Source organism: Scyliorhinus torazame, chromosome 4 (assembly GCF_047496885.1).
Source record: "Scyliorhinus torazame isolate Kashiwa2021f chromosome 4, sScyTor2.1, whole genome shotgun sequence".
NCBI lineage: Eukaryota > Metazoa > Chordata > Chondrichthyes > Carcharhiniformes > Scyliorhinidae > Scyliorhinus > Scyliorhinus torazame.
Genome location: NC_092710.1, coordinates 77891603 through 77917532, shown reverse-complemented (window position 1 = coordinate 77917532; position 25930 = coordinate 77891603). Strand labels below are relative to the sequence as shown.

At 55.9% G+C, this 25930-nt stretch overlaps 1 protein-coding gene across 2 annotated transcripts in view; it reads right to left on the bottom strand.

Moving 5' to 3' along the window:
• LOC140410317 (protein turtle homolog A-like) overlaps positions 1-25321 on the bottom strand; it is a 431590-nt gene extending 406269 nt beyond the window's left edge. For both annotated transcript variants that reach the window (XM_072498310.1, XM_072498311.1), the window contains exons 1-2: positions 24448-25321; positions 7216-7416 (exon numbers count right to left, since the gene is read on the bottom strand). In XM_072498310.1, the coding sequence (XP_072354411.1) occupies positions 7216-7416; positions 24448-24514 (268 nt within the window). In that variant the 5' untranslated portion in view covers positions 24515-25321. The remainder of the gene's footprint in view (positions 1-7215; positions 7417-24447) is intronic.
• Between the last annotated feature and the right edge of the window lie 609 nt (positions 25322-25930).

Genomic DNA, 25930 nt, shown 5'->3' with positions numbered 1-25930 from the left:
CTGTTGTCTATCAGTTCCTCTCTCTCAGGGAGATATCTGTACACTGACTGATGTATCTCAGTCCCTCTCTCTCAGGGAGATATCTGGACACTGACTGGTATCTCTCAGTCCCTCTCTCTCAGGGATATATCTGTACACTGACTGGTGTCTCTCAGTCCCTCTCTCTCAGGGATATATCTGTACACTGACTGGCGCCTCTCAGTCTCTCTCAGGGAGATATCTGTACACTGACTGGTGTCTCTCAGTCCCTCTCTCTCAGGGATATATCTGTACACTGACTGGCGTCTCTCAGTCCCTCTCTCTCAGGGAGATATCTGTACACTGACTGGCGTCTCTCAGTCTCTCTCAGGGAGATATCTGTACACTGACTGGCGTCTCTCAGTCTCTCTCAGCGAGATATCTGTACACTGACTGGTGTCTCTCAGTCGCTCTCTCAGGGTGATATCTGTACACTGACTGGTGTCTCAGTCCCTCTCTCTCAGGGAGATATCTGTACACTGACTGGTGTCTCTCAGTCCCTCTCTCTAGGGAGATATCTGTACACTGACTGGTGTCTCTCAGTCCCTCTCTCTCAGGGAGATATCTGTACACTGACTGGTGCCTCTCAGTCTCTCTCTCAGGGAGATATCTGTACACTGACTGGTGTCTCTCAGTCCCTCTCTCTCAGGGAGATATCTGTACACTGACTGGTGTCTCTCAGTCTCTCTCTCAGGGAGATATCTGTACACTGACTGGTGTCTCTCAGTCTCTCTCTCTCAGGGAGATATCTGTACACTGACTGGTGTCTCTCAGTCCAACTCTCTCAGGGAGATATCTGTACACTGACTGGTGTCCCTCAGTCTCTCTCTCAGGGTGATATCTGTACACTGACTGGTGTCTCTCAGTCCATCTCCCTCAGGAAGATATCTGTACACTGACTGGTGTCTCTCAGTCTCTCTCTCAGGGAGATATCTGTTCACTGGCTGGTGTCTCTCAGTCCCTCTCTCTCAGGGAGATATCTGCACACTGACTGGTGTCTCTCAGTCTCTCTCTCAGGGAGATATCTGTTCACTGGCTGGTGTCTCTCAGTCCCTCTCTCTCAGGGAGATATCTGCACACTGACTGGTGTCTCTCAGTCCCTCTCTCTCAGGGAGGTATCTGTACACTGACTGGTGTCTCTCAGTCTCTCTCTCAGTGAGATATCTGTACGCTGACTGGTGTCTCCCAGTCCCTCTCTCTCATGGAGATATCTGTACACTGACTGGTGTCTCTCAGTCTCTCTCTCAGGGAGATATCTGTACACTGACTGGTGTCTCTCTGTCCCTCTCTCTCAGGGAGATATCTGTACACTGACTGGTGTCTCTCAGTCCCTCTCTCAGGGAGATATCTGTACACTGACTGGTGTCTCTCAGTCTCTCTCTCTCAGTGTGATATCTGTACACTGACTGGTGTCTCTCAGTCCCTCTCTCTCAGGGAGATATCTGTACACTGACTGGTGTCTCTCAGTCTCTCTCTCTCAGGGTGATATCTGTACACTGACTGGTGTCTCTCAGTCTCTCTCTCAGGCTGATATCTGCACACTGACTGGTGTCTCTCAGTCTCTCTCTCAGGGAGATATCTGTACACTGACTGGTGTCTCTCAGTCCCTCTCTCTCAGGGAGATATCTGTATACTGACTGGTGTCTCTCAGTCCCTCTCTCTGGGAGATATCTGTACACTGACTGTTGTCTCTCAGTCCCTCTCTCTCAGGGAGATATCTGTACACTGACTGATGTATCTCAGTCCCTCTCTCTCAGGGAGATATCTGGACACTGACTGGTGTCTCTCAGTCTCTCTCTCTCAGGGAGATATCTGTACACTGACTGGTGTCTCTCAGTCCCTCTCTCAGGGAGATATCTGTACACTGACTGGTGTCTCTCTGTCCCTCTCTCTCAGGGAGATATCTGTACACTGACTGGTGTCTCTCAGTCCCTCTCTCAGGGAGATATCTGTACACTGACTGGTGTCTCTCAGTCTCTCTCTCTCAGTGTGATATCTGTACACTGACTGGTGTCTCTCAGTCCCTCTCTCTCAGGGAGATATCTGTACACTGACTGGTGTCTCTCAGTCTCTCTCTCAGGCTGATATCTGCACACTGACTGGTGTCTCTCAGTCTCTCTCTCAGGGAGATATCTGTACACTGACTGGTGTCTCTCAGTCCCTCTCTCTCAGGGAGATATCTGTATACTGACTGGTGTCTCTCAGTCCCTCTCTCTGGGAGATATCTGTACACTGACTGTTGTCTCTCAGTCCCTCTCTCTCAGGGAGATATCTGTACACTGACTGATGTATCTCAGTCCCTCTCTCTCAGGGAGATATCTGGACACTGACTGGTGTCTCTCAGTCCCTCTCTCTCAGGGATATATCTGTACACTGACTGGTGTCTCTCAGTCCCACTCTCTCAGGGAGATATCTGTACACTGACTAGCGTCTCTCAGTCTCTCTCAGGGAGATATCTGTACACTGACTGGTGTCTCTCAGTCGCTCTCTCAGGGTGATATCTGTACACTGACTGGTGTCTCAGTCCCATTCTCTCAGGGATATATCTGCACACTGACTGGTGCCTCTCTGTCCCTCTCTCTCAGGAAGATATCTGTAACTGACTGCTGTCTCTCAGTCCATCTCTCTCAGGGAGATATCTGTACACTGACTGCTGTCTCTCTGTCCATCTCTCTCAGGGTGATATCTGTACACTGACTGGTGTCTCTCTCTCGCTCTCTCAGGGAGATAGCTGTACACTGACTCGTGTCTCTCAGTTTCTCTCTCACAGGGAGGTATCTGTACACTGACTGGTGTCTCTCAGTCATTCTCTCTCTCAGGGAGGTATCTGTACACTGACTGGTGTCTCTCTCTCTCTCGCTCTCTCAGGGAGATATCTGTACACTGACTGGTGTCTCTCAGTCTCTCCCTCAGGGAGATATCTGTACACTGACTGGTGTCTCTCTGTCTCTCTCTCTCTCTCAGGGTGATATCTGTAACTGACTGGTGTCTCTCAGTCCCTCTCTCTCAGGGAGATATCTGTACACTGACTGGTGTCTCTCAGTCCCTCTCTCTCAGGGAGATATCTACACTGACTGGTGTCTCAGTTCCACCCTCTCTCAGGGAGATATCTGTACACCGACTGGTGTCTCTCAGTCCCTCTCTCTCAGGGAGATATCTGTACACTGACTGGTGTCTCTCAGTCCCTCTCTCTCAGGGAGATATCTACACTGACTGGTGTCTCAGTTCCACCCTCTCTCAGGGAGATATCTGTACACCGACTGGTGTCTCTCAGTCCCTCTCTCTCAGGGAGATATCTGTACAATGACTGGTGTCTCTCAGTCCCTCTCTCTCAGGGAGATATCTGTACACTGACTGGTGTCTCTCAGTCCCTCTCTCTCAGGGAGATATCTGTATACTGACTGGTGTCTCTCAGTCCCTCTCTCTGGGAGATATCTGTACACTGACTGTTGTCTCTCAGTCCCTCTCTCTCAGGGAGATATCTGTACACTGACTGATGTATCTCAGTCCCTCTCTCTCAGGGAGATATCTGGACACTGACTGGTGTCTCTCTGTCCCTCTCTCTCAGGGAGATATCTGTACACTGACTGGTGTCTCTCAGTCCCTCTCTCAGGGAGATATCTGTACACTGACTGGTGTCTCTCAGTCTCTCTCTCTCAGTGTGATATCTGTACACTGACTGGTGTCTCTCAGTCCCTCTCTCTCAGGGAGATATCTGTACACTGACTGGTGTCTCTCAGTCTCTCTCTCTCAGGGTGATATCTGTACACTGACTGGTGTCTCTCAGTCTCTCTCTCAGGCTGATATCTGCACACTGACTGGTGTCTCTCAGTCTCTCTCTCAGGGAGATATCTGTACACTGACTGGTGTCTCTCAGTCCCTCTCTCTCAGGGAGATATCTGTATACTGACTGGTGTCTCTCAGTCCCTCTCTCTGGGAGATATCTGTACACTGACTGTTGTCTCTCAGTCCCTCTCTCTCAGGGAGATATCTGTACACTGACTGATGTATCTCAGTCCCTCTCTCTCAGGGAGATATCTGGACACTGACTGGTGTCTCTCAGTCCCTCTCTCTCAGGGATATATCTGTACACTGACTGGTGTCTCTCAGTCCCACTCTCTCAGGGAGATATCTGTACACTGACTAGCGTCTCTCATTCTCTCTCAGGGAGATATCTGTACACTGACTGGTGTCTCTCAGTCGCTCTCTCAGGGTGATATCTGTACACTGACTGGTGTCTCAGTCCCATTCTCTCAGGGATATATCTGCACACTGACTGGTGCCTCTCTGTCCCTCTCTCTCAGGAAGATATCTGTAACTGACTGCTGTCTCTCAGTACATCTCTCTCAGGGAGATATCTGTACACTGACTGCTGTCTCTCTGTCCATCTCTCTCAGGGTGATATCTGTACACTGACTGGTGTCTCTCTCTCGCTCTCTCAGGGAGATAGCTGTACACTGACTCGTGTCTCTCAGTTTCTCTCTCTCAGGGAGGTATCTGTACACTGACTGGTGTCTCTCAGTCATTCTCTCTCTCAGGGAGGTATCTGTACACTGACTGGTGTCTCTCTCTCTCTCGCTCTCTCAGGGAGATATCTGTACACTGACTGGTGTCTCTCAGTCTCTCCCTCAGGGAGATATCTGTACACTGACTGGTGTCTCTCTGTCTCTCTCTCTCTCTCAGGGTGATATCTGTAACTGACTGGTGTCTCTCAGTCCCTCTCTCTCAGGGAGATATCTGTACACTGACTGGTGTCTCTCAGTCCCTCTCTCTCAGGGAGATATCTACACTGACTGGTGTCTCAGTTCCACCCTCTCTCAGGGAGATATCTGTACACCGACTGGTGTCTCTCAGTCCCTCTCTCTCAGGGAGATATCTGTACACTGACTGGTGTCTCTCAGTCCCTCTCTCTCAGGGAGATATCTACACTGACTGGTGTCTCAGTTCCACCCTCTCTCAGGGAGATATCTGTACACCGACTGGTGTCTCTCAGTCCCTCTCTCTCAGGGAGATATCTGTACAATGACTGGTGTCTCTCAGTCCCTCTGTCTCAGGGAGATATCTGTACACTGACTGGTGTCTCTCAGTCCAACTCTCTCAGGGAGATATCTGTAACTGACTGCTGTCTCTCAGTCCATCTCTCTCAGGGTGATATCTGTACACTGACTGGTGTCTCTCAGGGAGATATCTGTACAGTGACTGGTGCCTCTCTGTCCCTCTCTCTCAGGGAGATATCTGTACACCGACTGGTGTCTCTCAGTCCCTCTCTCTCAGGGAGATATCTGTACACTGACTGGTGTCTCTCAGTCCCTCTCTCTCAGGGAGATATCTGTACACTGACTGGTGTCTCTCAGTCCAACTCTCTCAGGGAGATATCTGTACACTGACTGTTGTCTCTCAGTCCATCTCTCTCAGGGAGATATCTGTAACTGACTGCTGTCTCTCAGTCCATCTCTCTCAGGGTGATATCTGTACACTGACTGGTGTCTCTCAGTCCAACTCTCTCAGGGAGATATCTGTACACTGACTGGTGTCTCTCAGTCCATCTCTCTCAGGGAGATATCTGTAACTGACTGCTGTCTCTCAGTCCATCTCTCTCAGGGTGATATCTGTACACTGACTGGTGTTTCTCTCTCGCTCTCTCAGGGAGATATCTGTACACTGACTGGTGTCTCTCAGTCATTCTCTCTCTCAGGGAGGGATCTGTACATTGACTGGTGTCTCTCTGTCTGTCTCTCTCTCTCTCTCTCTCACAGGGAGATATCTGTAACTGACTGCTGTCTCTCAGTCCATCTCTCTCAGGGTGATATCTGTACACTGACTGGTGTCTCTCAGTCTCTCTCTCAGGGAGATATCTGTACACTGACTGGTGTCTCTCTGTCTCTCTCTCTCTCAGCGAGATATCTGTACACTGACTGGTGTCTCACAGTCCCTTCTCTCAGGAATATATCTGTACACTGACTTGTGTCTCCCAGTCCCTCGCTCTCAGTGAGATATCTGTACACTGACTGGTGTCTCTCAGTCCCTCTCTGAGGGAGATATCTACACTGGCTGGTGTCTCAGTTCCTCTCTCTCTCAGGGAGATATCTGTACACTGACTGGTGTCTCTGAGTCCCTCTCTCTCAGGGAGATATCTATACACTGACTGATGTCTCTCAGTCCCTCTCTCTCAGGGAGATATCTGTACACTGACTGGTGTCTCTCAGTCCCTCTCTCTCTCAGGGAAATATCTGTACACTGACTGGTGTCTCTCAGTCTCTCTCTCTCAGGGAGATATCTGTTCACTGACTGGTGTCTCTCAGTATCTCTCTCTCAGGGAGATATCAGTACACTGACTGGTGTCTCTCAGTCTCACTCTCTCAGGGAGATATCTGTACAGTGACTGGTGTCTCTCAGTCCCTCTCTCTCAGGGAGATATCTGTACACTGACTGGTGTCTCTCAGTCTCTCTCTCTCAGGGAGATATCTGTACACTGACTGGTGTCTCAGTCTCACTCTCTCAGGGAGATATCTGTACAGTGACTGTTGTCTCTCAGTCTCTCTCTCAGGGAGATATCTGAACACTGACTGGTGTCTCTCAGTCCCTCTCTCTCAGGGAGATATCTGTACACTGACTGGTGTCTCTCAGTCCCTCTCTCTCAGGGAGATATTTGTACACTGACTGGTGTCTCTCAGTCCCTCTCTCTCAGGGAGCTATCTGTACACTGACTGGTGTCTCTCAGTCTCTCTCTCTCAGGGAGATATCTGTACACTGACTGGTGTCTCTCAGTCCCTCTCTCCGGGAGATATCTGTACACTGACTGGTGTCTCTCAGTCCCTCTCTCTCAGGGAGATATCTGTACACTGACTGGTGTCTCAGTCTCACTCTCTCAGGGAGATATCTGTACAGTGACTGTTGTCTCTCAGTCCCTCTCTCTCAGGGAGATATCTGTACACTGGCTGGTGTCTCTCAGCCCCTCTCTCTCAGGGAGATATCTGTACACTGACTGGTGTCTCAGTCCCTCTCTCTCAGGGAGATATCTGTACACTGGCTGGTGTCTCTCAGCCCCTCTCTCTCAGGGAGATATCTGTACACTGACTGGTGTCTCAGCCCCTCTCTCTCAGGGAGATATCTGTACACTGACTGGTGTCTCAGTCCCTCTCTCTCTGAGGGAGATATCTGTACACTGACTGGTGCTTCTTAATCTCTGTGTCTTACCCAGATAGGCTCCATCAATGCGAGGTGGGTGAAGGCCGAACTTGATGAAAATGGGAAGCACGAGTCCCTCGTGCAGCCACTCAATGACTTGTGTTGTTTGATCTTCCTTCTTCACAGTGAGGTCACAGTTGAGGAACGCAGACTCCCCCTCGCGCTCCCTCACTGTCTTTGCAACTCGCTGGTGTCGAGTGGGTAGTGGCACTGAGGGAGAGAGGGAGAATAGCTTCAAATCATTTCTGCCGCACTTTGACACCTGTCAATCAATGATAAGGAATCTGCTGCAGCCTGGGATAGTTTCCTCGGCAAGAACTCTCTCTCTGTCTCCCTCTGTCCTATCCTGTTCTTCCTTTGTCTCTTTCTCTCAGTCCTTTTGTTCTCTATCTTTCATTCTCTCTCCACTTCTCTTTTTCTGTCTCAGTGTCTCTCTCTCTTTCTATATTTCTCCCTCTCAACTCAAATATTCGTCTCACCCTGTTATATTCTCTCTATCTCTGACCGCGATCTAATGGCCATGTTGCAGCTGTATAGAACCTTAGTTAGGCCACACTTGGAGTATAGTGTTCAATTCTGGTCGCCACACTACCAGGAGGATGTGGAGGCTTTAGAGAGGGTGCAGAAGAGATTTACCAGAATGTTGCCTGGTATGGAGGGCATAAGCTATGAGGAGCGGTTGAATAAACTCGGTTTGTTCTCACTGGAACGAAGGAGGTTGAGGGGCGACCTGATAGAGGTATACAAAATTATGAGGGGCATAGACAGAGTGGATAGTCAGAGGTTTTTCCCCGGGGTAGAGGGGTCAATTACTAGGGGGCATAGGTTTAAGGTGAGAGGGGCAAGGTTTAGAGTCGATGTACGAGGCAAGTGTTTTACGCAGAGGGTAGTGGGTGCCTGGAACTCGCTGCCGGAGGAGGTAGTGGAAGCAGGGACGATAGGGACATTTAAGGGGCATCTTGACAAATACATGAATAGGATGGGAATAGAAGGATACGGACCCAGGAAGTGTCGAAGATTGTAGTTTAGTCGGGCAGCATGGTCGGCACGGGCTTGGAGGGCCGAAGGGCCTGTTCCTGTGCTGTACTTTTCTTTGTTCTTTGTTCTTTGGCCACGTTGCGTCCGTCGCGGCTCCATGCGAGCCGCGAGAGGCCGAAATCTGGATCCACGCCAGGCGCCGATCGGTTTCCGGTCTAACCGGCCCACTCCCTTTGGCTGTTTCTCGATCCCTTTCAGGCATGGTGAGGTTCCAATCAACAGCAGCTGAGAGCAATCTCCACATCGTTAACGGGCGGACGACCTAGCTAACGGCCTCCCGGGATCTGACCGTCTCCCCAGCGAGCGATCACACGGGCGCCCTTCAGCACACCTGTTTAAAAAGCTGGCGCAATGGCTGCTGTTGGGATCGGAGGAGGCGAGTAGTCAACTTCGAAATCGGGCACTCAGCCCGGGGGCACTGGAGCTGCCGTCTCAGTTATCGGGTCTGGAGCGTCTCTGCAATGACCCTGTGTCTGGGACACAGTCTGGAGCGTCTCGACAATGTCCCTGTGTCTGGGACACAGTCTGGAGCGTCTTGGCAATGTCCCTGTGTCTGGGACACAGTCTGGAGCGTCTTGGCAATGTCCCTGTGTCTCGGACACAGTCTGGAGCGTCTCGGCAATGACCCTGTGCCTGGGAAACACTCCGCAGAGTTTCGGCAATGTCCGTGTGTCTGGGACACGGTCTGGAGCGTCTCGGCGATGTCCCTGTGTCTGGGACACGCTCCGCAGAGTCTCGGCGATGTCCCTGTGTCTGGGAAACACTCCGCAGAGTTTCGGCAATGTCCCTGTGTCTGGGACATGCTCCGCAGAGTTTCGACAATGTCCCACTACAAGCAAGGTCGGGGGGGGAGGGGGGGGTGTTCCATCGGCTGGGGGTGGGGTGAGTGGCCCGACACCCCGTGTATCCTGAAGGGCACCCCCCACCTTCCCCCCCCCCTCCTGAAGGCCCCCCGCCTCCTCCCCACCCCCCCGGATTGTGTACACCCACAGCAGGGGCAACTGCTGCTGCCTGTCAGCCCCACCTACCCCCCCCACCAGGGCACTAGTTATACACTGGAGGTGACTCACTCCCTCTGACCGTGAGGAGCCTCTGGCTGCACAGTTGAAGGCTACTGTAGTTACATGAGCATTTCACAGCTCTCGAGTGGTACCCCATGGGTAGACATGCCATGTCCCAGATGAGTGTCACTGCCTAGCACCCCTATGTGACTGTGAGGCCTGGACACTTTGTCTGAACCTTGGAGGTGTCAGTACCACAGAGGCAGCAGTCAACAATCTAACACCCGAGAGGGTGGGTGGGTGAAACCGGGGTGGGGTCCAAGTAATGTTCCCGTCAGTAATCTGGGCTCCAGAGCCTGGAGTGCGGGGTCCCTTGCTGTGGCCGGAGCTGCGCGTGTAGGGCGGGATCTCCCAGCTTGTTGGATTGCACCCTTTGAGTAGGCCGGGAACGTAAGGGTGGGGGAGGCTCCCGGCTGGAAGTCAGAACTGGTTGTCAGCCTGTCACCCTCTCCAATGCTTCCAGATATCACAATGTGGGTGATATTGTGGACGCCGCAGTGGCGGCCCTCACGGCGCTGGTGTCAATGCAGAAGGGCAGACACCGGAAAGGGCAGCGGCAGAAACGTCTGGAGCGTCTCTGCAATGACCCTGTGTCTGGGACACAGTCTGGAGCGTCTTGGCAATGTCCCTGTGTCTGGGACACAGTCTGGAGCGTCTTGGCAATGTCCCTGTATCTCGGACACAGTCTGGAGCGTCTCGGCAATGTCCCTGTGTCTGGGACACAGTCTGGAGAATCTCGGCAATGTCCCTGTGTCTGGGACACAGTCTGGAGCGTCTTGGCAATGTCCCTGTGTCTGGGACACAGTCTGGAGCGTCTTGGCAATGTCCCTGTATCTCGGACACAGTCTGGAGCGTCTCAGCAATGACCCTGTGCCTGGGAAACACTCCGCAGAGTTTCGGCAATGTCCGTGTGTCTGGGACACGGTCTGGAGCGTCTCGGCGATGTCCCTGTGTCTGGGACACGCTCCGCAGAGTCTCGGCGATGTCCCTGTGTCTGGGAAACACTCCGCAGAGTTTCGGCATTCTCCCTGTGTCTGGGACATGCTCCGCAGAGTTTCGACAATGTCCCTGTGTCTGGGACATGCACCGCAGAGTTTCGGCAATGTCCCTGTGTCTGGGACACGCTCCGCAGAGTTTCGGTAATGTCCCTGTGTCTGGGACACGCTCCGCAGAGTTTCGGCATTCTCCCTGTGTCTGGGACATGCTCCGCAGAGTTTCGGCAATGTCCCTGTGTCTGGGACATGCTCCGCAGAGTCTCGGCAATGTCCCAGTGTCTGGGACATGCTCCGCAGAGTTTCGGCAATGTCCCTGTGTCTGGGACATGCTCCGCAGAGTCTCGGCAATGTCCCAGTGTCTGGGACATGCTCCGCAGAGTTTCGGCAATGTCCCTGTGTCTGGGACATGCTCCGCCGAGTTTCGACAATGTCCCTGTGTCTGGGACATGCTCCGCAGAGTTTCGGCAATGTCCCTGTGTCTGGGACATGCTCCGCAGAGTTTCGGCAATGTCCCTGTGTCTGGGGCACAGTCTGGAGCGTCTCGGCAATGTCCCTGTGTCTGGGACACTGTCTGGAGTGTCTCGGCGATGTCCCTGTGTCTGGGACATGCTCCGCAGAGTTTCGGCAATGTCCCCGTTTCTGGGACATGCTCCGCAGAGTTTCGGCAATGTCCCTGTGACTGGGACATGCTCCGCAGAGTTTCAGCAATGTCCCTGTGTCTGGGACACGCACCGCAGAGTTTCGGCAATGTCCCTGTGTCTGGGACACGCTCCGCAGAGTTTCGACAATGTCCCCGTGTCTGGGACATGCTCCGCAGAGTTTCGTCAATGTCCCTGTGACTGGGACATGCTTCGCAGAGCCTCGGCAATGTCCCTGTGTCTGGGACACGCACCGCAGATTCTCGGCGATGTCCCCGTGTCTGGGACACGCACCGCAGAGTTACGGCAATGTCCCCGTGTCTGGGACACGCACCGCAGATTCTCGGCGATGTCCCCGTGTCTGGGACACGCACCGCAGTGCCTCAGCAAGGTCCACATGCACGAGGAACACGTGCCCTAGTGAATGGGACATGCAGTCGATGCTGTCAACCATGTCGGTCACGAATTGGGTGACGCCTTGGACACGACCACTCATGGTGCTGGCCTCGTGCACCAAGCTCTCCACTGCGGTCACCACCCTCGCAGTGTTGGCCTTGTTGCCACGCACTGCCAGCGCCATCTCCAACGCGCAGAGCCTCTGGCACTCCTCCAATCAGCTATGAACCTGTTGGACAGTCGCTGACATTCCCTCCTGAATCTCTTGGCTGCACCCTATCGTCCTGTCAGCTGTGGGACAGCCCGGTACAGAGGCTCGGCCTCTGACTGGGACCCAGCTGGGCCCTGGATTCAGCAGACCTCCGACTGCTGTCTGCCCTCGGGCTCCTCCCTGCACCCGATGTACATCACCAGCTGTGTGGTGCTCACCAGATTGTGCCCCCCAAGCCAGCCCACTAATATCAGCGTGTGTGTATCAGCGCTGGTGGAGAGTGGGGGTGGCAGCCGTGCCCCACCCGCGGAGCTATCCTCCGAGGCGTTCTCTTGGAAGGAGGGGAAGGGGAGCCACCTGGGATGGGCCGGCACCGTCAGATCCTGCGGGAGAATGGACATGAGGCCAGCGAGAGGGAAGGGTCACCGCGTCTGACGTGAACAGCTCACTTGAGACAGGTCGTGTGGGTGGAGGGGCAGTGGCTCCCCGCACGTGTGGCGGAGGCCATTCTCGCTGCCAGTCACCGCTCGCTCCTCCGCCACGCCAGCGCCTGGTCCGTGAGGCCTCCGATGTCCGTCACCGCCTGGGCCCTTTCCAGCCTGTTATGTGCCAACTTCTTCTGCAGGGACAATGTGAAGGTATTGTGAGCCGCTACCTCCCGGGGGGGGGGGCTCATGGCGGGTGACAGGCGTGGGCACCACTGCTGGGCATGGATGGGTTGTGCTGGTGGGTGCCAGGATACGCTGTGGCACAGGTGCGGGTGTGGGGTGTCGCGCACAACCTGGCGGTGGGTCCAGAGGTGGCAGGCAAGACTGGTGCCAGGGGGTTGATGTCAACACACCCGTGCGGCCCACGCCTGTCACCTGCCATAAACCCCCCCCCACCTCCCCGTGAGGTAGTCCTCACCCCTTATGACGGACCAGGCACTGGGGGTCGCTGGGGTGACGGAGGAGCGAGCGGTGACTGACGGCGAGATTGGCCTCCACCACCGGGGCGAGGAGCCACAGCCCCGAGACGACCTGTCTCAAGTGGGTTGTTCACGTCGTTGAGCTTCTTGTCCTGCTCCCCAAACTGACGGCCACTGACTCTGTCTCCCAGGCGGCACTGGCTGCCCTGCGGCTGACCCTGCGACCCCCCCCCCCGGGGAACAGGGGCCGCGATTCTCCCAGCCTCCGCTCCGAAATCGCGCTCGGCGCGAGGACGGAGAATGGGACCTCAGACCTGCGAACAGCTCCGACGCCAGGACGCGAGTCTCCGGCGACCGGAGAATCGGCGCCAGTCTCGAGCGCAGTCGCGTCCAGCGGGCCGTTGAAAGAGGCCCCCGCGGCGATTCTCCGCGGTCGACCAGCCGAGTTCCGCCATCGTGGGTCCCGTTGTCATGTGAGAGTACCTTTAAGAAATGGGTGTTTATTACTGCAGTGATGTCAGAGAGTGGGTGGAGCTGGGCTGTCTCTCAGCTTTTTACTTTCGCTTCATGTTTTTTGCTGCAGGGTGGGTTTGGTTTCATTTTAGTTTTGGAGACGCTGCAATCACAGCAGGATGTGTGTGAATCCCTGCAAGCGTATGATTGTCCATTTGCTGATTTCAACGTGGTAACTGTTCTCAGTAGTGAAGTTAATCCTGAGGCGTCATTCTCCGACCCCCCGTCGGGTCGGAGAATGGCCGTTGGCCGCCGTGAATCCCGCCCCCGCCCCTGCCGAAGTCTCCGGTACCGGAGATTGGGCGGGGGCGGGAATCGGGCCGCGCCGGTTGACGGGACCCCCCGCTCAATTCTCCAGCCCGGATGGGCCGAAGTCCCGCCCAGAAATTGCCTGTCCCGCCGGCGTAAATCAAAGCTGGTATTTACCGGCGGGACCAGGCGGCGTGGGCGGGCTCCGGGGTCCTGGGGGGGGCGCGGGGCGATCTGACCCCGGGGGGTGCCCCCACGGTGGCCTGGCCCGCGATCGGGGCCCACCGATCCGCGGGCGGGCCTGTGCCGTGGGGGCACTCTTTCCCTTCCGCCTCCGCCACGGCCTCCACCATGACGGAGGCGGAAGAGACTCTCCCCACTGCGCATGCGCGGGAAACTGTCGGCGGCCGCTGACGCTCCCGTGCATGCGCCGCCCGGAGATGTCATTTCCGCGCCAGCTGGCGGGGCAACAAAGGCCGTTTCCACCAGCTGGCGAGGCGGAAATCCCTCCGGCGTCGGCCTAGCCCCTCAATGTTGGGGCTCGGCCCCCAAAGATGCGGAGCATTCCGCACCTTTGGGCCGGCGCGATGCCCGTCTGATTGGCGCCGTCTTTGGCGCCAGTCGGCGGACATCGCGCCGTTTCGGGAGAATTTCACCCCTGATTTTTGTGTTAAAAAGGGTCTTTTGTCTTCTGTATGTTTAAAAAAGGTTAACGTGAGTTCATAGAATAAACATTGTTTTGCTTTAAAAAATACTTTTCGATTCTGCTGTGTGCTCCCCATACCACAATCTAGTAAAAGTTGTGGGTCAGGTGAACTCCATGACACACTTTGGGGTTCTCACCCGTATGGTTTCACCCGGCGGGAGCTCGGACTCACAGCCACCGTGGCTGTCCTGGTGGGGGGGTGGGGGAATCAGTCTCCTGGAGGGGGGGGCTCCACAACAGCCAAGCCCATGATCGGGGGCGACCGATCAGGGGGCGCCGTGATCCGGAGGGGGCCTATCTTCCGTGGGGCATGATTACTGGCCCATATTGGCGTTGGATACCGATCGGGGTCTCCCCAGGTCACCCGGCGGGACCCACCCGATAATTCTCACTCACTACCGTACTTAGTGCTTCTCCCGTTAGATCGTGCCCAGTGTGTCTCTGTGTCTGTGTCTCTCGCTCCCTCAATCTCTCTCCCTCTGCCTCACTCTCTCTGCCTCCCCTCTCTCCGCCTCTCACTCTCTGCCTCCCCTCTCCCCGCCTCTCACTCTCTCTCTACTCGCGTCTCTCTCTCTCTCTCTCTCTCTCTCCCCGTCTCTCTCTCTCTCTCCCCGTCACTCTTTCCCAAGATCTAGCCTGACTTTGCGAGGCGTTGCGAACAGGATCCCGCCCATTGTAGGTGGTATCACCATTAGAAAATCTGCATATGAGAGCGAGACAGCTAATCTCACTGCAATATACAGTTCCTTTATGTTCCCCAGATGTTGGGATCTAACACCCTCGCCTCAGAGACCTCGGGTGAGTGCTGTTCAGTGCTGGTACAAATGGGGACCAGATGGGACGGCACTCGTGGGGGCCTCCCAGGGGATCAGATGCCCCCAGGTTCTCGCCCTGTGGGCAGGGTGGTGCCCTGACACTGCCAGCCTGGCAGTGCCACCTGGGTGCCAATCTGCTACCGCCCAGGTGCACTGCCAGCTGGGAGGGGCCGTACCAGGGTGCCAGGCCGACAGTGCCAAGCAGGCATTTTTCCCGTAATGGGATTCGGGCCCGGGGGTGTACTGCGCGGGTATGGTGGGGTGCGGGAGGGGGCCCCAAGGATCCTCTTACAGGTGAATGGGGGGGTCGAGAGTTTGGGGTGCCATTTAAAAATGGCGTCCCGACCTCCTCCCGTACTGAAGAGTTCTGGTTAGCGGAAAATGCTGAGAGCCCGAATAGCCCAGAGTCCCAGTACAGAGCGTCGTGTTTCTCAGTACTGCGGGCTCCAGGAAATACCCGGCTAAATGTGCTCGCTACAGGATTCTGTTCCCATTCGGTTAGATCATACCCTCTGTCTCTTTCTCTCTGTCTCTCTCTGTCTCTCTATCTCGGTCTGTCTCTCTCGGTCTGTCTATCTCTCTCTCTCTGTCTCTCCCTGTCTCTCTATCTCGGTCTGTCTCTCTCGGTCTGTCTATCTCTCTCTCTCTGTCTCTCCCTGTCTCTCTATCTCAGTCTGTCTCTCACGGTCTGTCTGTCTCTATCGGTCTGTCTCGGTCTGTCGGTCTGTCTCTCTCGGTCTGTCTGCCTGTCTCTCTCGGTCTGTCTGTCTGTCTCTCTCGGTCTGTCTGCCTGTCTCTCTCGGTCTGCCTGCCTCTCTCGGTCTGCCTGTCTCTCTCGGTCTGCCTGCCTCTCTCGGTCTGCCTGCCTCTCTCGGTCTGCCTGCCTCTCTCGGTCTGCCTGCCTCTCTCGGTCTGCCTGCCTCTCTCGGTCAGCCTGTCTCTCTCGGTCTGCCTGTCTCTCTCGGTCTGCCTGCCTCTCTCGGGCTGTCTGTCTCTCTCGGTCTGTCTGTCTCTCTCGGTCTGCCTGTCTCTCTCGGTCAGCCTGTCTCTCTCGGTCTGCCTGCCTCTCTCGGTCTGCCTGTCTCTCTCGGTCTGCCTGTCTCTCTCGGTCTGCCTGTCTCTCTCGGTCTGCCTGTCTCTCTCGGTCTGCCTGCCTCTCTCGGTCTGCCTGTCTCTCTCGGTCTGCCTGCCTCTCTCGGTCTGCCTGTCTCTCTCGGTCAGCCTGTCTCTCTCGGTCTGCCTGTCTCTCTCGGTCTGCCTGTCTCTCTCGGTCTGCCTGTCTCTCTCGGTCTGCCTGTCTCTCTCGGTCTGCCTGCCTCTCTCGGTCTGCCTGTCTCTCTCGGTCTGCCTGTCTCTCTCGGTCTGCCTGCCTCTCTCGGTCTGCCTGCCTCTCTCGGTCTGCCTGTCTCTCTCGGTCTGCCTGCCTCTCTCGGTCTGCCTGCCTCTCTCGGTCTGCCTGCCTCTCTCGGTCTGCCTGTCTCTCTCGGTCAGCCTGTCTCTCTCGGTCTGCCTGTCTCTCTCGGTCTGCCTGCCCCTCTCGGGCTGTCTGCCTCTCTCGGTCTGTCTGTCTCGGTCTATCGGTCTGTCTCTCTCGGTCTATCGGTCTGTCTCTCTCGGTCTATCGGTCTGTCTCTCTCGGTCTGTCTGCCTGTCTCTCTCGGTCTGTCTGTCTGTCTCTCTCGGTCTGTCTGTCTGTCTCTCTCGGTCTGTCTGCCTGTCTCTCTCGGTCTGCCTGTCTCTCTCGGTCTGCCTGCCTCTCTCGGTCTGCCTGCCTCTCTCGGTCTGCCTGTCTCTCTCGGTCAGCCTGTCTCTCTCGGTCAGCCTGTCTCTCTCGGTCTGCCTGTCTCTCTCGGTCTGCCTGTCTCTCTCGGTCTGCCTGCCTCTCTCGGGCTGCCTGCCTCTCTCGGGCTGTCTGTCTCTCTCGGTCTGTCTGTCTCTCTCGGTCGGTCTGTCTCTCTCGGTCGGTCTGTCTCTGTCGGTCGGTCTGTCTCTGTCTGTCTGTCTCTGTCTGTCTGTCTCTGCCTGTCTCTCTCTGCCTGTCTCTCTCTGCCTGTCTCTCTCTGTCTGTCTCTCTCTGTCTGTCTCTCTCTGTCTGTCTCTCTGTCTGTCTGTCTGTCTCTCTGTCTGTCTCTCTCTGTCTGTCTCTCTCCCGGTCTGTCTCTCTCTCTCTGTCTGTCTCCGTCTTTCTCTCTGTCTTTGTGTCTCTCTCTCTGTCACCCTGTCTCACTCTCTGTCTCTCTCTCTTTGTCGTTCTCTCTGTCTCTATCTGTCGTGTGTGGTCTCTCTCTCTGTCTCTGTGTGGTCTCTCTAGCTGTCTCTGTGTGGTCTCTCTCTCTGTCTCTGTGTGGTCTCTCTCTCTGTCTCTGTGTGGTCTCTCTGTCTCTGTGTGGCCTCTCTCTCTTTGTCTCTCTCTCTCTCTCTCTGTCTCTCCCTATGCCTCATTAGCGAGAGGCAGCACGGTTTTGTGAAGGGCATGTTGTGTCTCACTAATTTGGTCTGTCTCTGTCTGTCTGTCTCTCTCTGTCTGTCTCTCTCTGTCTGTCTCTCTCTGTCTGTCTCTCTCCCTGTCTGTCTCCGTCTTTCTCTCTGTCTTTGTGTCTCTCTCTCTGTCACTCTGTCTCACTCTCTGTCTCTCTCTCTTTGTCTTTCTCTCTGTCTCTATCTGTCGTGTGTGGTCTCTCTATCTGTCTCTGTGTGGTCTCTCTCGCTGTCTCTGTGTGGTCTCTCTCTCTGTCTCTGTGTGGTCTCTCTCTCTGTCTCTGTGTGGTCTCTCTCTCTGTCTCTGTGTGGTCTCTCTCTCTGTCTCTGTGTGGTCTCTCTCTCTGTCTCTGTGTGGTCTCTCTCTCTGTCTCTGTGTGGTCTCTCTCTCTCTCTCTGTGTGGTCTCTCTCTCTGTGTGTCTCGCTCTCTCTCTCTGTGTGGTCTCTCTCTCTCTCTCTGTGTGTCTCGCTCTCTCTCTCTGTCTCTCCCTATGCCTCATTAGCGAGAGGCAGCACGGTTTTGTGAAGGGCATGTTGTGTCTCACTAATTTGGTCGGGTTTTTGCAGGTAGGGCAGTAGATGTTGTCTATATGGACTTCAGTGAGGCCTTTGACAAGGTCCCTCATGGCAGACTGGTACAGAAGGTGAAGTCACAAGGGATCAGTGGAGAGTTGGCAAGATGGAGACAGAACTGGCTAGGTCATAGAAGACTGGGTAGCAATGGAAGGGTGATTTTCTGATTGGAGGGCTGTGACTCATGGTGTTCCTAAGGGATCGATGTTGGGAACTTTGCTGTTCATAGTATATATAAATGATTTGGAGGAAAATGTATCTTGTTATATGTAAATGATTAGTAAGTTTCGGACGACACAAAGGTTGGTGGAATTGTGGATAGCGATGAGGACTGTCAGAGGATACAGCAGGATTTAGATTGTTTGGAGACTTGGGCGGAGAGATGGCAGATGGAGTTTAATCCGGACATATGTGAGGTAATGCATTTTGAAAGGTCTAATAGCGGTGGGAAATATACAGTGAATGGTAAAACCCTCAAGAGTATTGACAGGCACGAGCAGCACGATGGTTAGCATTGCTGCCTCACGGCGCCGAGGTCCCAGGTTCGATCCCAGCTCTGGGTTACTGGGTTTGCACATTCTCCCAGTGTTTGCGTGGGTTTTGCCCCCACAACCCAAAGATGTGCAAGGTAGGTGGATTGGCCACGCTAAATTACCTCTTCATTGGAAAAAAATGAATTGGGTAAATTTAAGAGATAAAAAAAAGAGTATTGACTGGCAGAGGGTTCTGGGTATACAGGTCACTGAAAGGGGCAACACAGGTGGAGAAGGTAGTCAGGAAGGCATACAGCATGCCTTCATTGGCCGGGGCATTGAGTATAAAAATTGTCTCTCTCTCTCTATCTCTCTCTCGCCCAGTCTCTCCCCGTCTCTCTCTCCCTGTCTCTCTCTCACTCCGTTTGTCCCTCTCTCTCTCTGTCCCATCTCTCTGTCCCATCTCTCTCTCTCTCCCATCTCTCTCTGTTTCTCTCTGTTCCTGTCTCTCTCTGTCCCTGTCTCTCTCTCTCACTCCGTCTCTCCCGGTCTCTCTTCCTCCCAGTCTCTCTCTTTCTCCCAGACTCTCCCTCTCTCTCTCTCTGACTGTCTCTCTCTCTCTGACTCTCTCTCTCTGACTCTCTCTCTCTGACTCTCTCTTTCTGACTCACTCTCTCTCCCTGACTCTCTCTCCCTCGGACTCTCTCTCCCTCTGACTCTCTCTCCCTGTCTCTCTCTGACTCTCTCTCTCTCCCTGTCTCTCTCTCTCTCTCTCTCTCTCTGTCTCTCTCTCTCTGACTCTCTCTCTCTCTGTCTCTCTCTCTCTCTGTCTCTCTCTCTCTGTCTCTCTCTCCCTGGCTCTCTCTCCCTGGCTCTCTCTCCCTGGCTCTCTCTCCCGGTCTGTATCTCCCAGTCTGTCTCTCCCTGTCTCTCTCTCTGACTCTCTCTCTCTCCCTGTCTCTCTCTCTGTCTCTCTCTCTCTCCCTGTCTCTCTCTCCCGGTCTCTCTCTCCCTGTCTGTATCTCCCAGTCTGTCTCTCCCTGTCTCTCTCTCTGACTCTCTCTCTCTCCCTGTCTCTCTCTCTGTCTCTCTCTCTCCCTGTCTCTCTCTCTCTCCCTGTCTCTCTCCCTGTCTCTCTCTCCCTGACTCTCTCTCTGTGTCTCTCTCTCTGTGTCTCTCTCTCTGTGTCTCTCTCTCTCTCTCCCTGTCTCTCTCTCTCTCTCCCTGTCTCTCTCTCCCGGTCTCTCTCTCCCTGTCTGTATCTCCCAGTCTGTCTCTCCCTGTCTCTCTCTCTGACTCTCTCTCTCTCCCTGTCTCTCTCTCTGTCTCTCTCTCTCTCCCTGTCTCTCTCTCTCTCCCTGTCTCTCTCTCCCTGTCTCTCTCTCCCTGACTCTCTCTCCCTGACTCTCTCTCCCTGACTCTCTCTCCCTGACTCTCTCTCCCTGACTCTCTCTCTCTCTCTCCCTGTCTCTCTCTCTCCCTGTCTCTCTCTCTCTCCCTGTCTCTCGCTCCCTGTCTCTCTCTCTCTCTCTCTCTCTCTCTCCGACTCTCTCTCCCTGGGGCGGGATTCTCCGACTCCCCCCGCCGGGTCGGAGAATAGCCGGCGGCTGGCGTGAATCCCGCCCCCGCCGGTTGCCGAATTCTCCGGCACCGGAGAGTCGGCGGGGGCGGGAATTGCGCCGCGCCGGTTGACGCCCCCCCCCCGGTGATTCTCCGGCCCGGATGGGCCGAAGTCCCGCTGCTGGAATGCCTGTCCCGCCGGCGTGGATTAAACCACCTCTCTTACCGGCGGGACCAGGCGGCGCGGGCGGGCTCCGGGGTCCTGGGGGGGGGCGCAGGGCGATCTGGCCCCGGGGGGGAGGTGCCCCCACGGTGGCCTGGCACGCGATCGGGGCCCACCGATCCGCGGGCGGGCCTGTGTCGTGGGGGCGCTCTTTCCCTTCCGCCTTCGCCACGGCCTCCACCATGGCGGAGGCGGAAGAGACTCTCCCCACTGCGCATGCGTGGTGATGCCGTGAGCGGCCGCTAACGCTCCCGCGCATGCGCAGCCCGGAGATGTCATTTCCGCGCCAACTGGCGGGGCACCAAAGGCCTTTCCCGCCAGCTGGCAGGGCGGAAATCAGTCCGGCGCGGGCCTAGCCCCTCAAGGTTGGGGCTCGGCCTCCCAAGATGCGGAGGATTCCGCACCTTTGAGGCGGCGCGATGCCGGACTGACTCGTGCCGTTTTTGGCGCCGGTCGGCGGACATCGCGCCGATTGCGGAGAATTCCACCCCCAGTCTCTCTCTCTGACTCTAATTTCACATGGCTGTTCAGACACATTCTGAATCCACACTGTCTCTTTGTTGACAGAGCGATTCCTGACCTGGGGATAGAAATTCATCAATACAGACAGATGCTGGGCTGGTGCCAACCATCTGTTTGAGAGGCACCGAGAGAGAGAGCGAGAAAGGAGGCAGAGAGACAGAGGGGGCGATTCTCCAAAATGGAGACAAAGCGTTTGCGCCGTCGTGAATGCCGTCGCGTTTCACGTGGGCGCAAAACGGGGACGGCCGATTCTGTGCCCCACAGGGGGCCAGCAGGGCGCTGGAGCTGTTCAGGGTGCCAAATGGGCACCGCGCCAACCCGCGCATGGGCGGGGGGCTTCTTCAGCGCGCCAGCCCCAACGCAACACGGCGTGGGGATTCAGGGGCCGGCCGCGCAGGAAAGTAGGCCCGGGGGGGGGGGGGGGGAAGAGGCCGGCCCGCCGATCGGTGAGCCCCGATCGCGGGCCAGACCCCATCGGAGCACCCCCCCCACCCCCCCCCCGGTGAAGGAGCCCCCCCCCCCCCACAGGCCGCCCCCCGACCCTTCGCGCGGAGTTCCCTCCGACAGCGGCCAGGGGTGAACGGCGCCAGCGGGACTCTGTCGTAGCCGCTCGGCCCATTCGGGCCGGAGAATCGGCAGCCCCGCCGATCCCAGCAGCCCCCGGCCGGCGCCGTGCCAAACGCGGTGCGGAGAATCGCGCGGCGGGGCGGCGTGGCGCGGTTGCGGCGATTCTCCGGCCCGGCGCGGGGCTCGGGGAATCGCCCCCAGAGAGAGAGAGACAGAGAGAAAGGGGGCAGAGAGATAGAGGCAGACACAAAGAGACAGAGAAAGAGGCAGAGACAGGGAGAGAATGAGATAGAGAAAAACGGGCAGTGAGAAAGAGAGAGCAAGAGAGAGCGAGAGAGACAGAGAGAGAGCGAGAGAGAGCGAGAGAGAGCGAGAGAGAGAGGCAGAGAGAGCGAGAGAGACAGAGAGAGAGCGAGAGAGACAGAGAGAGGCAGAGAGAGAGCGAGTGAGAGCGAGAGAGAGCGAGAGAGAGACAGTGAGAGAGCGAGAGAGACAGAGAGAGACAGTGAGAGAGCGAGAGAGACAGAGAGAGACAGTGAGAGAGCGAGAGAGACAGAGAGAGAGCGAGAGAGACAGAGAGAGGCAGAGAGAGAGCGAGAGAGAGCGAGAGAGAGGCAGAGAGAGCGAGAGAGACAGAGAGAGGCAGAGAGAGAGCGAGAGAGACAGAGAGAGGCAGAGAGAGAGCGAGAGAGAGCGAGAGAGAGAGGCAGAGAGAGACAGAGAGAGACAGTGAGAGAGCGAGAGAGACAGAGAGAGACAGTGAGAGAGCGAGAGAGACAGAGAGAGACAGTGAGAGAGCGAGAGAGACAGAGAGAGAGCGAGAGAGACAGAGATAGGCAGAGAGAGAGCGAGAGAGAGCGAGAGAGAGAGGCAGAGAGAGGCAGAGAGAGACAGTGAGAGAGCGAGAGAGACAGAGAGAGACAGTGAGAGAGCGAGAGAGAGCGAGAGAGAGCGAGAGAGAGCGAGAGAGAGCGAGAGAGACACTGAGAGAGCGAGAGAGACAGAGAGAGGCAGAGAGAGAGCGAGAGAGAGCGAGAGAGAGAGGCAGAGAGAGCGAGAGTGACACTGAGAGAGCGAGAGAGACAGAGAGAGGCAGAGAGAGAGCGAGAGAGAGAGAGAGAGAGAGGCAGAGAGAGCGAGAGAGACACTGAGAGGCAGGGAGCCAGAGAGAGGCAGCGAGAGGCAGAGAGAGAGCGAGAGAGAGCGAGAGAGAGAGGCAGAGAGAGACAGAGAGAGACAGTGAGAGAGCGAGAGAGACAGAGAGAGGCAGAGAGAGAGCGAGAGAGAGCGGCAGAGAGAGCGAGAAAGACACTGAGAGAGCGAGAGAGACAGAGAGAGGCAGAGAGAGAGCGAGAGAGAGAGGCAGAGAGAGCGAGAGAGACACTGAGAGGCAGAGAGCCAGAGAGAGGCAGCGAGAGGCAGAGAGAGCGAGAGAGGCAGAGAGAGCGAGAGAGACACTGAGAGGCAGAGAGCCAGAGAGAGGCAGAGAGAGCGAGAGAGGCAGAGAGAGCGAGAGAGAGGCAGAGAGAGAGAGACAGAGCGAGAGAGGCAGAGAGCACGAGAGAGGCAGAGAGCGCGAGAGAGGCAGAGAGCGCGAGAGAGTGAGAGTGGCAGAGAGAGCGAGAGAGACAGAGAGAGCGAGAGAGCCAGAGAGAGCCAGAGAGCCAGAGAGAGGCAGCGAGAGGCAGAGAGAGGCAGAGAGAGCGAGAGAGGCAGAGAGAGCGAGAGAGAGGCAGAGAGAGCGAGACAGAGTGAGAGAGGCAGAGAGCGCGAGAGAGGCAGAGAGCGCGAGAGAGGCAGAGAGCGCGAGAGAGTGAGAGTGGCAGAGAGAGCAAGAGAGACAGGGAGAGTGAGAGAGACAGAGAGAGCGAGAGAGGCAGAGAGAGCGAGAGAGGCAGAGAGAGAGACAGAGAGAGACAGTGAGCGAGCGAGACAGACAGAGAGAGGCAGAGAGAGAGCGAGAGAGAGCGAGAGAGAGAGGCAGAGAGAGCGAGAGAGACACTGAGAGAGCGAGAGAGACAGAGAGAGGCAGAGAGAGAGCGAGAGAGAGCGAGAGAGAGAGGCAGAGAGAGTGAGAGGGACACTGAGAGGCAGAGAGCCAGAGAGAGGCAGAGAGAGCGAGAGAGGCAGAGAGAGGCAGAGAGAGCGAGAGAGGCAGAGAGAGCGAGAGAGAGGCAGAGAGAGCGAGAGAGTGAGAGTGGCAGAGAGAGCGAGAGAGAAAGAGAGCGAGAGAGACAGAGAGAGCGAGGGAGACAGAGAGAGCGAGGGAGACAGAGAGAGCGAGAGAGGCAGAGAGAGCGAGAGAGACAGAGAGAGGCAGAGAGTGCGAGAGAGGGGCAGAGAGCGCGAGAGAGGGGCAGAGAGAGCGAGAGAGAGAGCGAGAGAGAGAGAGCGAGAGAGAGGCAGAGAGAGCGAGGGCGAGGAAGAGAGAGCGAGAGAGGCAGAGAGAGACAGAGAGAATGAGAGAGAGCGAGAGAGCGCCAGAGAGAGCTAGAGAGAGGCAGAGAGAGCGAGAGAGGCAGAGAGCGAGAGAGGCAGAGAGCCAGAGAGGCAGAGAGAGTGAGAGAGAGGCAGAGAGAGCGAGAGAGAGGCAGGGAGAGTGAGAGAGAGGCAGAGAGAACGAGAGAGAGCGAGAGAGCGCCAGAGAGAGCTAGAGAGAGGCAGAGAGAGCGAGAGAGGCAGAGAGCGAGAGAGGCAGAGAGCCAGAGAGGCAGAGAGAGTGAGAGAGAGGCAGAGAGAGCGAGAGAGAGGCAGGGAGAGTGAGAGAGAGGCAGAGAGAGCGAGAGAGAGGCAGAGAGAGCGAGAGAGAGGGGCAGTGAGAGGCAGGTAGCAATATAGAGAAAGGGGCAGAGAGCAGGAGAGAGGCAGAGAGTGAGGAGAGGCAGTGAGAGCCGAGATCAAGAGAAAAGGGACAGAAATGGAGAGAAAGCGAAAGGGGCAGAGAGAAAGGGGGAGAGAGAGAGAAAGCGGCATCGATAGAGAGAGAGTAAGAGAGAGGCAGAGAGAGAAGAGGGCAGAGGGAAAGAGAGTCAGAAACCGAGAGGCAGAGAGAGGAAAGGGGAAGAGGGAAGGAGAGTCAGAAACCGAGAGAAAGACAGAAAGAGGCAGAGAGAGAGATAAAGGGGCAGAGATAGAGAGAGAGTGAGAGCGAGGCAGAGAGAGAGAAAGGGCAGAGGGAAAGAGAGGCAGAGACAGATCGATAGACAGAAAGGTGCAGGGCCAGAGGCAGAGACAAAGGCCAGAGGGAGATGGAGACATTCTGCTGGTCCTGACCCTATTGCTACATGCAGATGATGAACTGAAATGTCCTCTTACCTGTGAGGCAGACGGTGAGAGTCCAGAAGGCTGCCAGCGGGAGGTAGAGAAGACGGCTGAACCACATAGCACGGAGAGCACTTGGTGTGGAGGAGCAGCTGATTCAGCGGGGGAGAAGCACAGCAGGATCCCACAACAGCTGCAAACTTAGAGCCCCCATCTCGCACGGACTCCGAGTCACAGCCTCATTGCGGCCGTCTCAGAGTGTGTGAACGGTGCTGTCTCGCGGTCTCTCTCTCTCTCGTTCCCCTTTAAAGATCGACACCTGACTCCCCTCCGACTCCCAATCACCCGGACCTCCCGATCCCCTTGAACTTTCCAATTCCCTTGACCCCTCTGACTCCTTCAGTCCCCGTGACCTTCAGACCCCACTCACCCTTCAGATCACCTTGAACTTGGACCAAAATGTGATCGATCAAAAGACCCCTCTCGTGTCTGCTCTCTCTCTCCCCCCTTACTCTCCCTCTCACGCTTTCTTTCCCTCACTGCCTTTCCCTGTGATTCTCTGTCTCTTTATCGTTCTTTATCTGACTCTCTCTGTCTCAGTTCTGTCTCACTCCCTCCCTGTCTCACTCCCTCCCTGACTCACTCACTCTGTCTCACTCACTCACTGTCTCACTCACTCAGTCTCCCTCACTCACTCAGTCTCCCTCACTCACTCAGTCTCTCCCCCTCACTCAGTCTCCCTCACTCACTCAGTCTCCCTCCCTCACTCAGTTTCCCTCCCTCACTCAGTCTCCCTCCCTCACTCAGTCTCCCTCACTCACTCAGTCTCTCCCCCTCACTCAGTCTCCCTCCCTCACTCAGTCTCTCCCCCTCACTCAGTCTCCCTCACTCACTCAGTCTCCCTCACTCACTCAGTCTCCCTCCCTCACTCAGTCTCCCTCCCTCACTCAGTCTCCCTCCCTCACTCAGTTTCCCTCCCTCACTCAGTCTCCCTCCCTCACTCAGTCTCCCTCACTCACTCAGTCTCTCCCCCTCACTCAGTCTCCCTCCCTCACTCAGTCTCTCCCCCTCACTCAGTCTCCCTCACTCACTCAGTCTCCCTCACTCACTCAGTCTCCCTCCCTCACTCAGTCTCCCTCACTCACTCAGTCTCCCTCCCTCACTCAGTCTCTCCCCCTCACTCAGTCTCCCTCCCTCACTCAGTCTCCCTCACTCACTCAGTCTCTCCCCCTCACTCAGTCTCCCTCCCTCACTCAGTCTCTCCCCCTCACTCAGTCTCCCTCACTCACTCAGTCTCCCTCACTCACTCAGTCTCCCTCCCTCACTCAGTCTCCCTCACTCACTCAGTCTCCCTCCCTCACTCAGTCTCCCTCACTCACTCAGTCTCCCTCCCTCACTCAGTCTCTCTCCCTCACACAGTCTCCCTCACTCACTCACTCTCGTATCTCTCAATCTTTCTCTCTCACTCTCTTGTCCGTTTCTCTCTCTCGCTGGCTCACTTTCTAAACAAACTGCACCTGGTAACTAATACATTGTA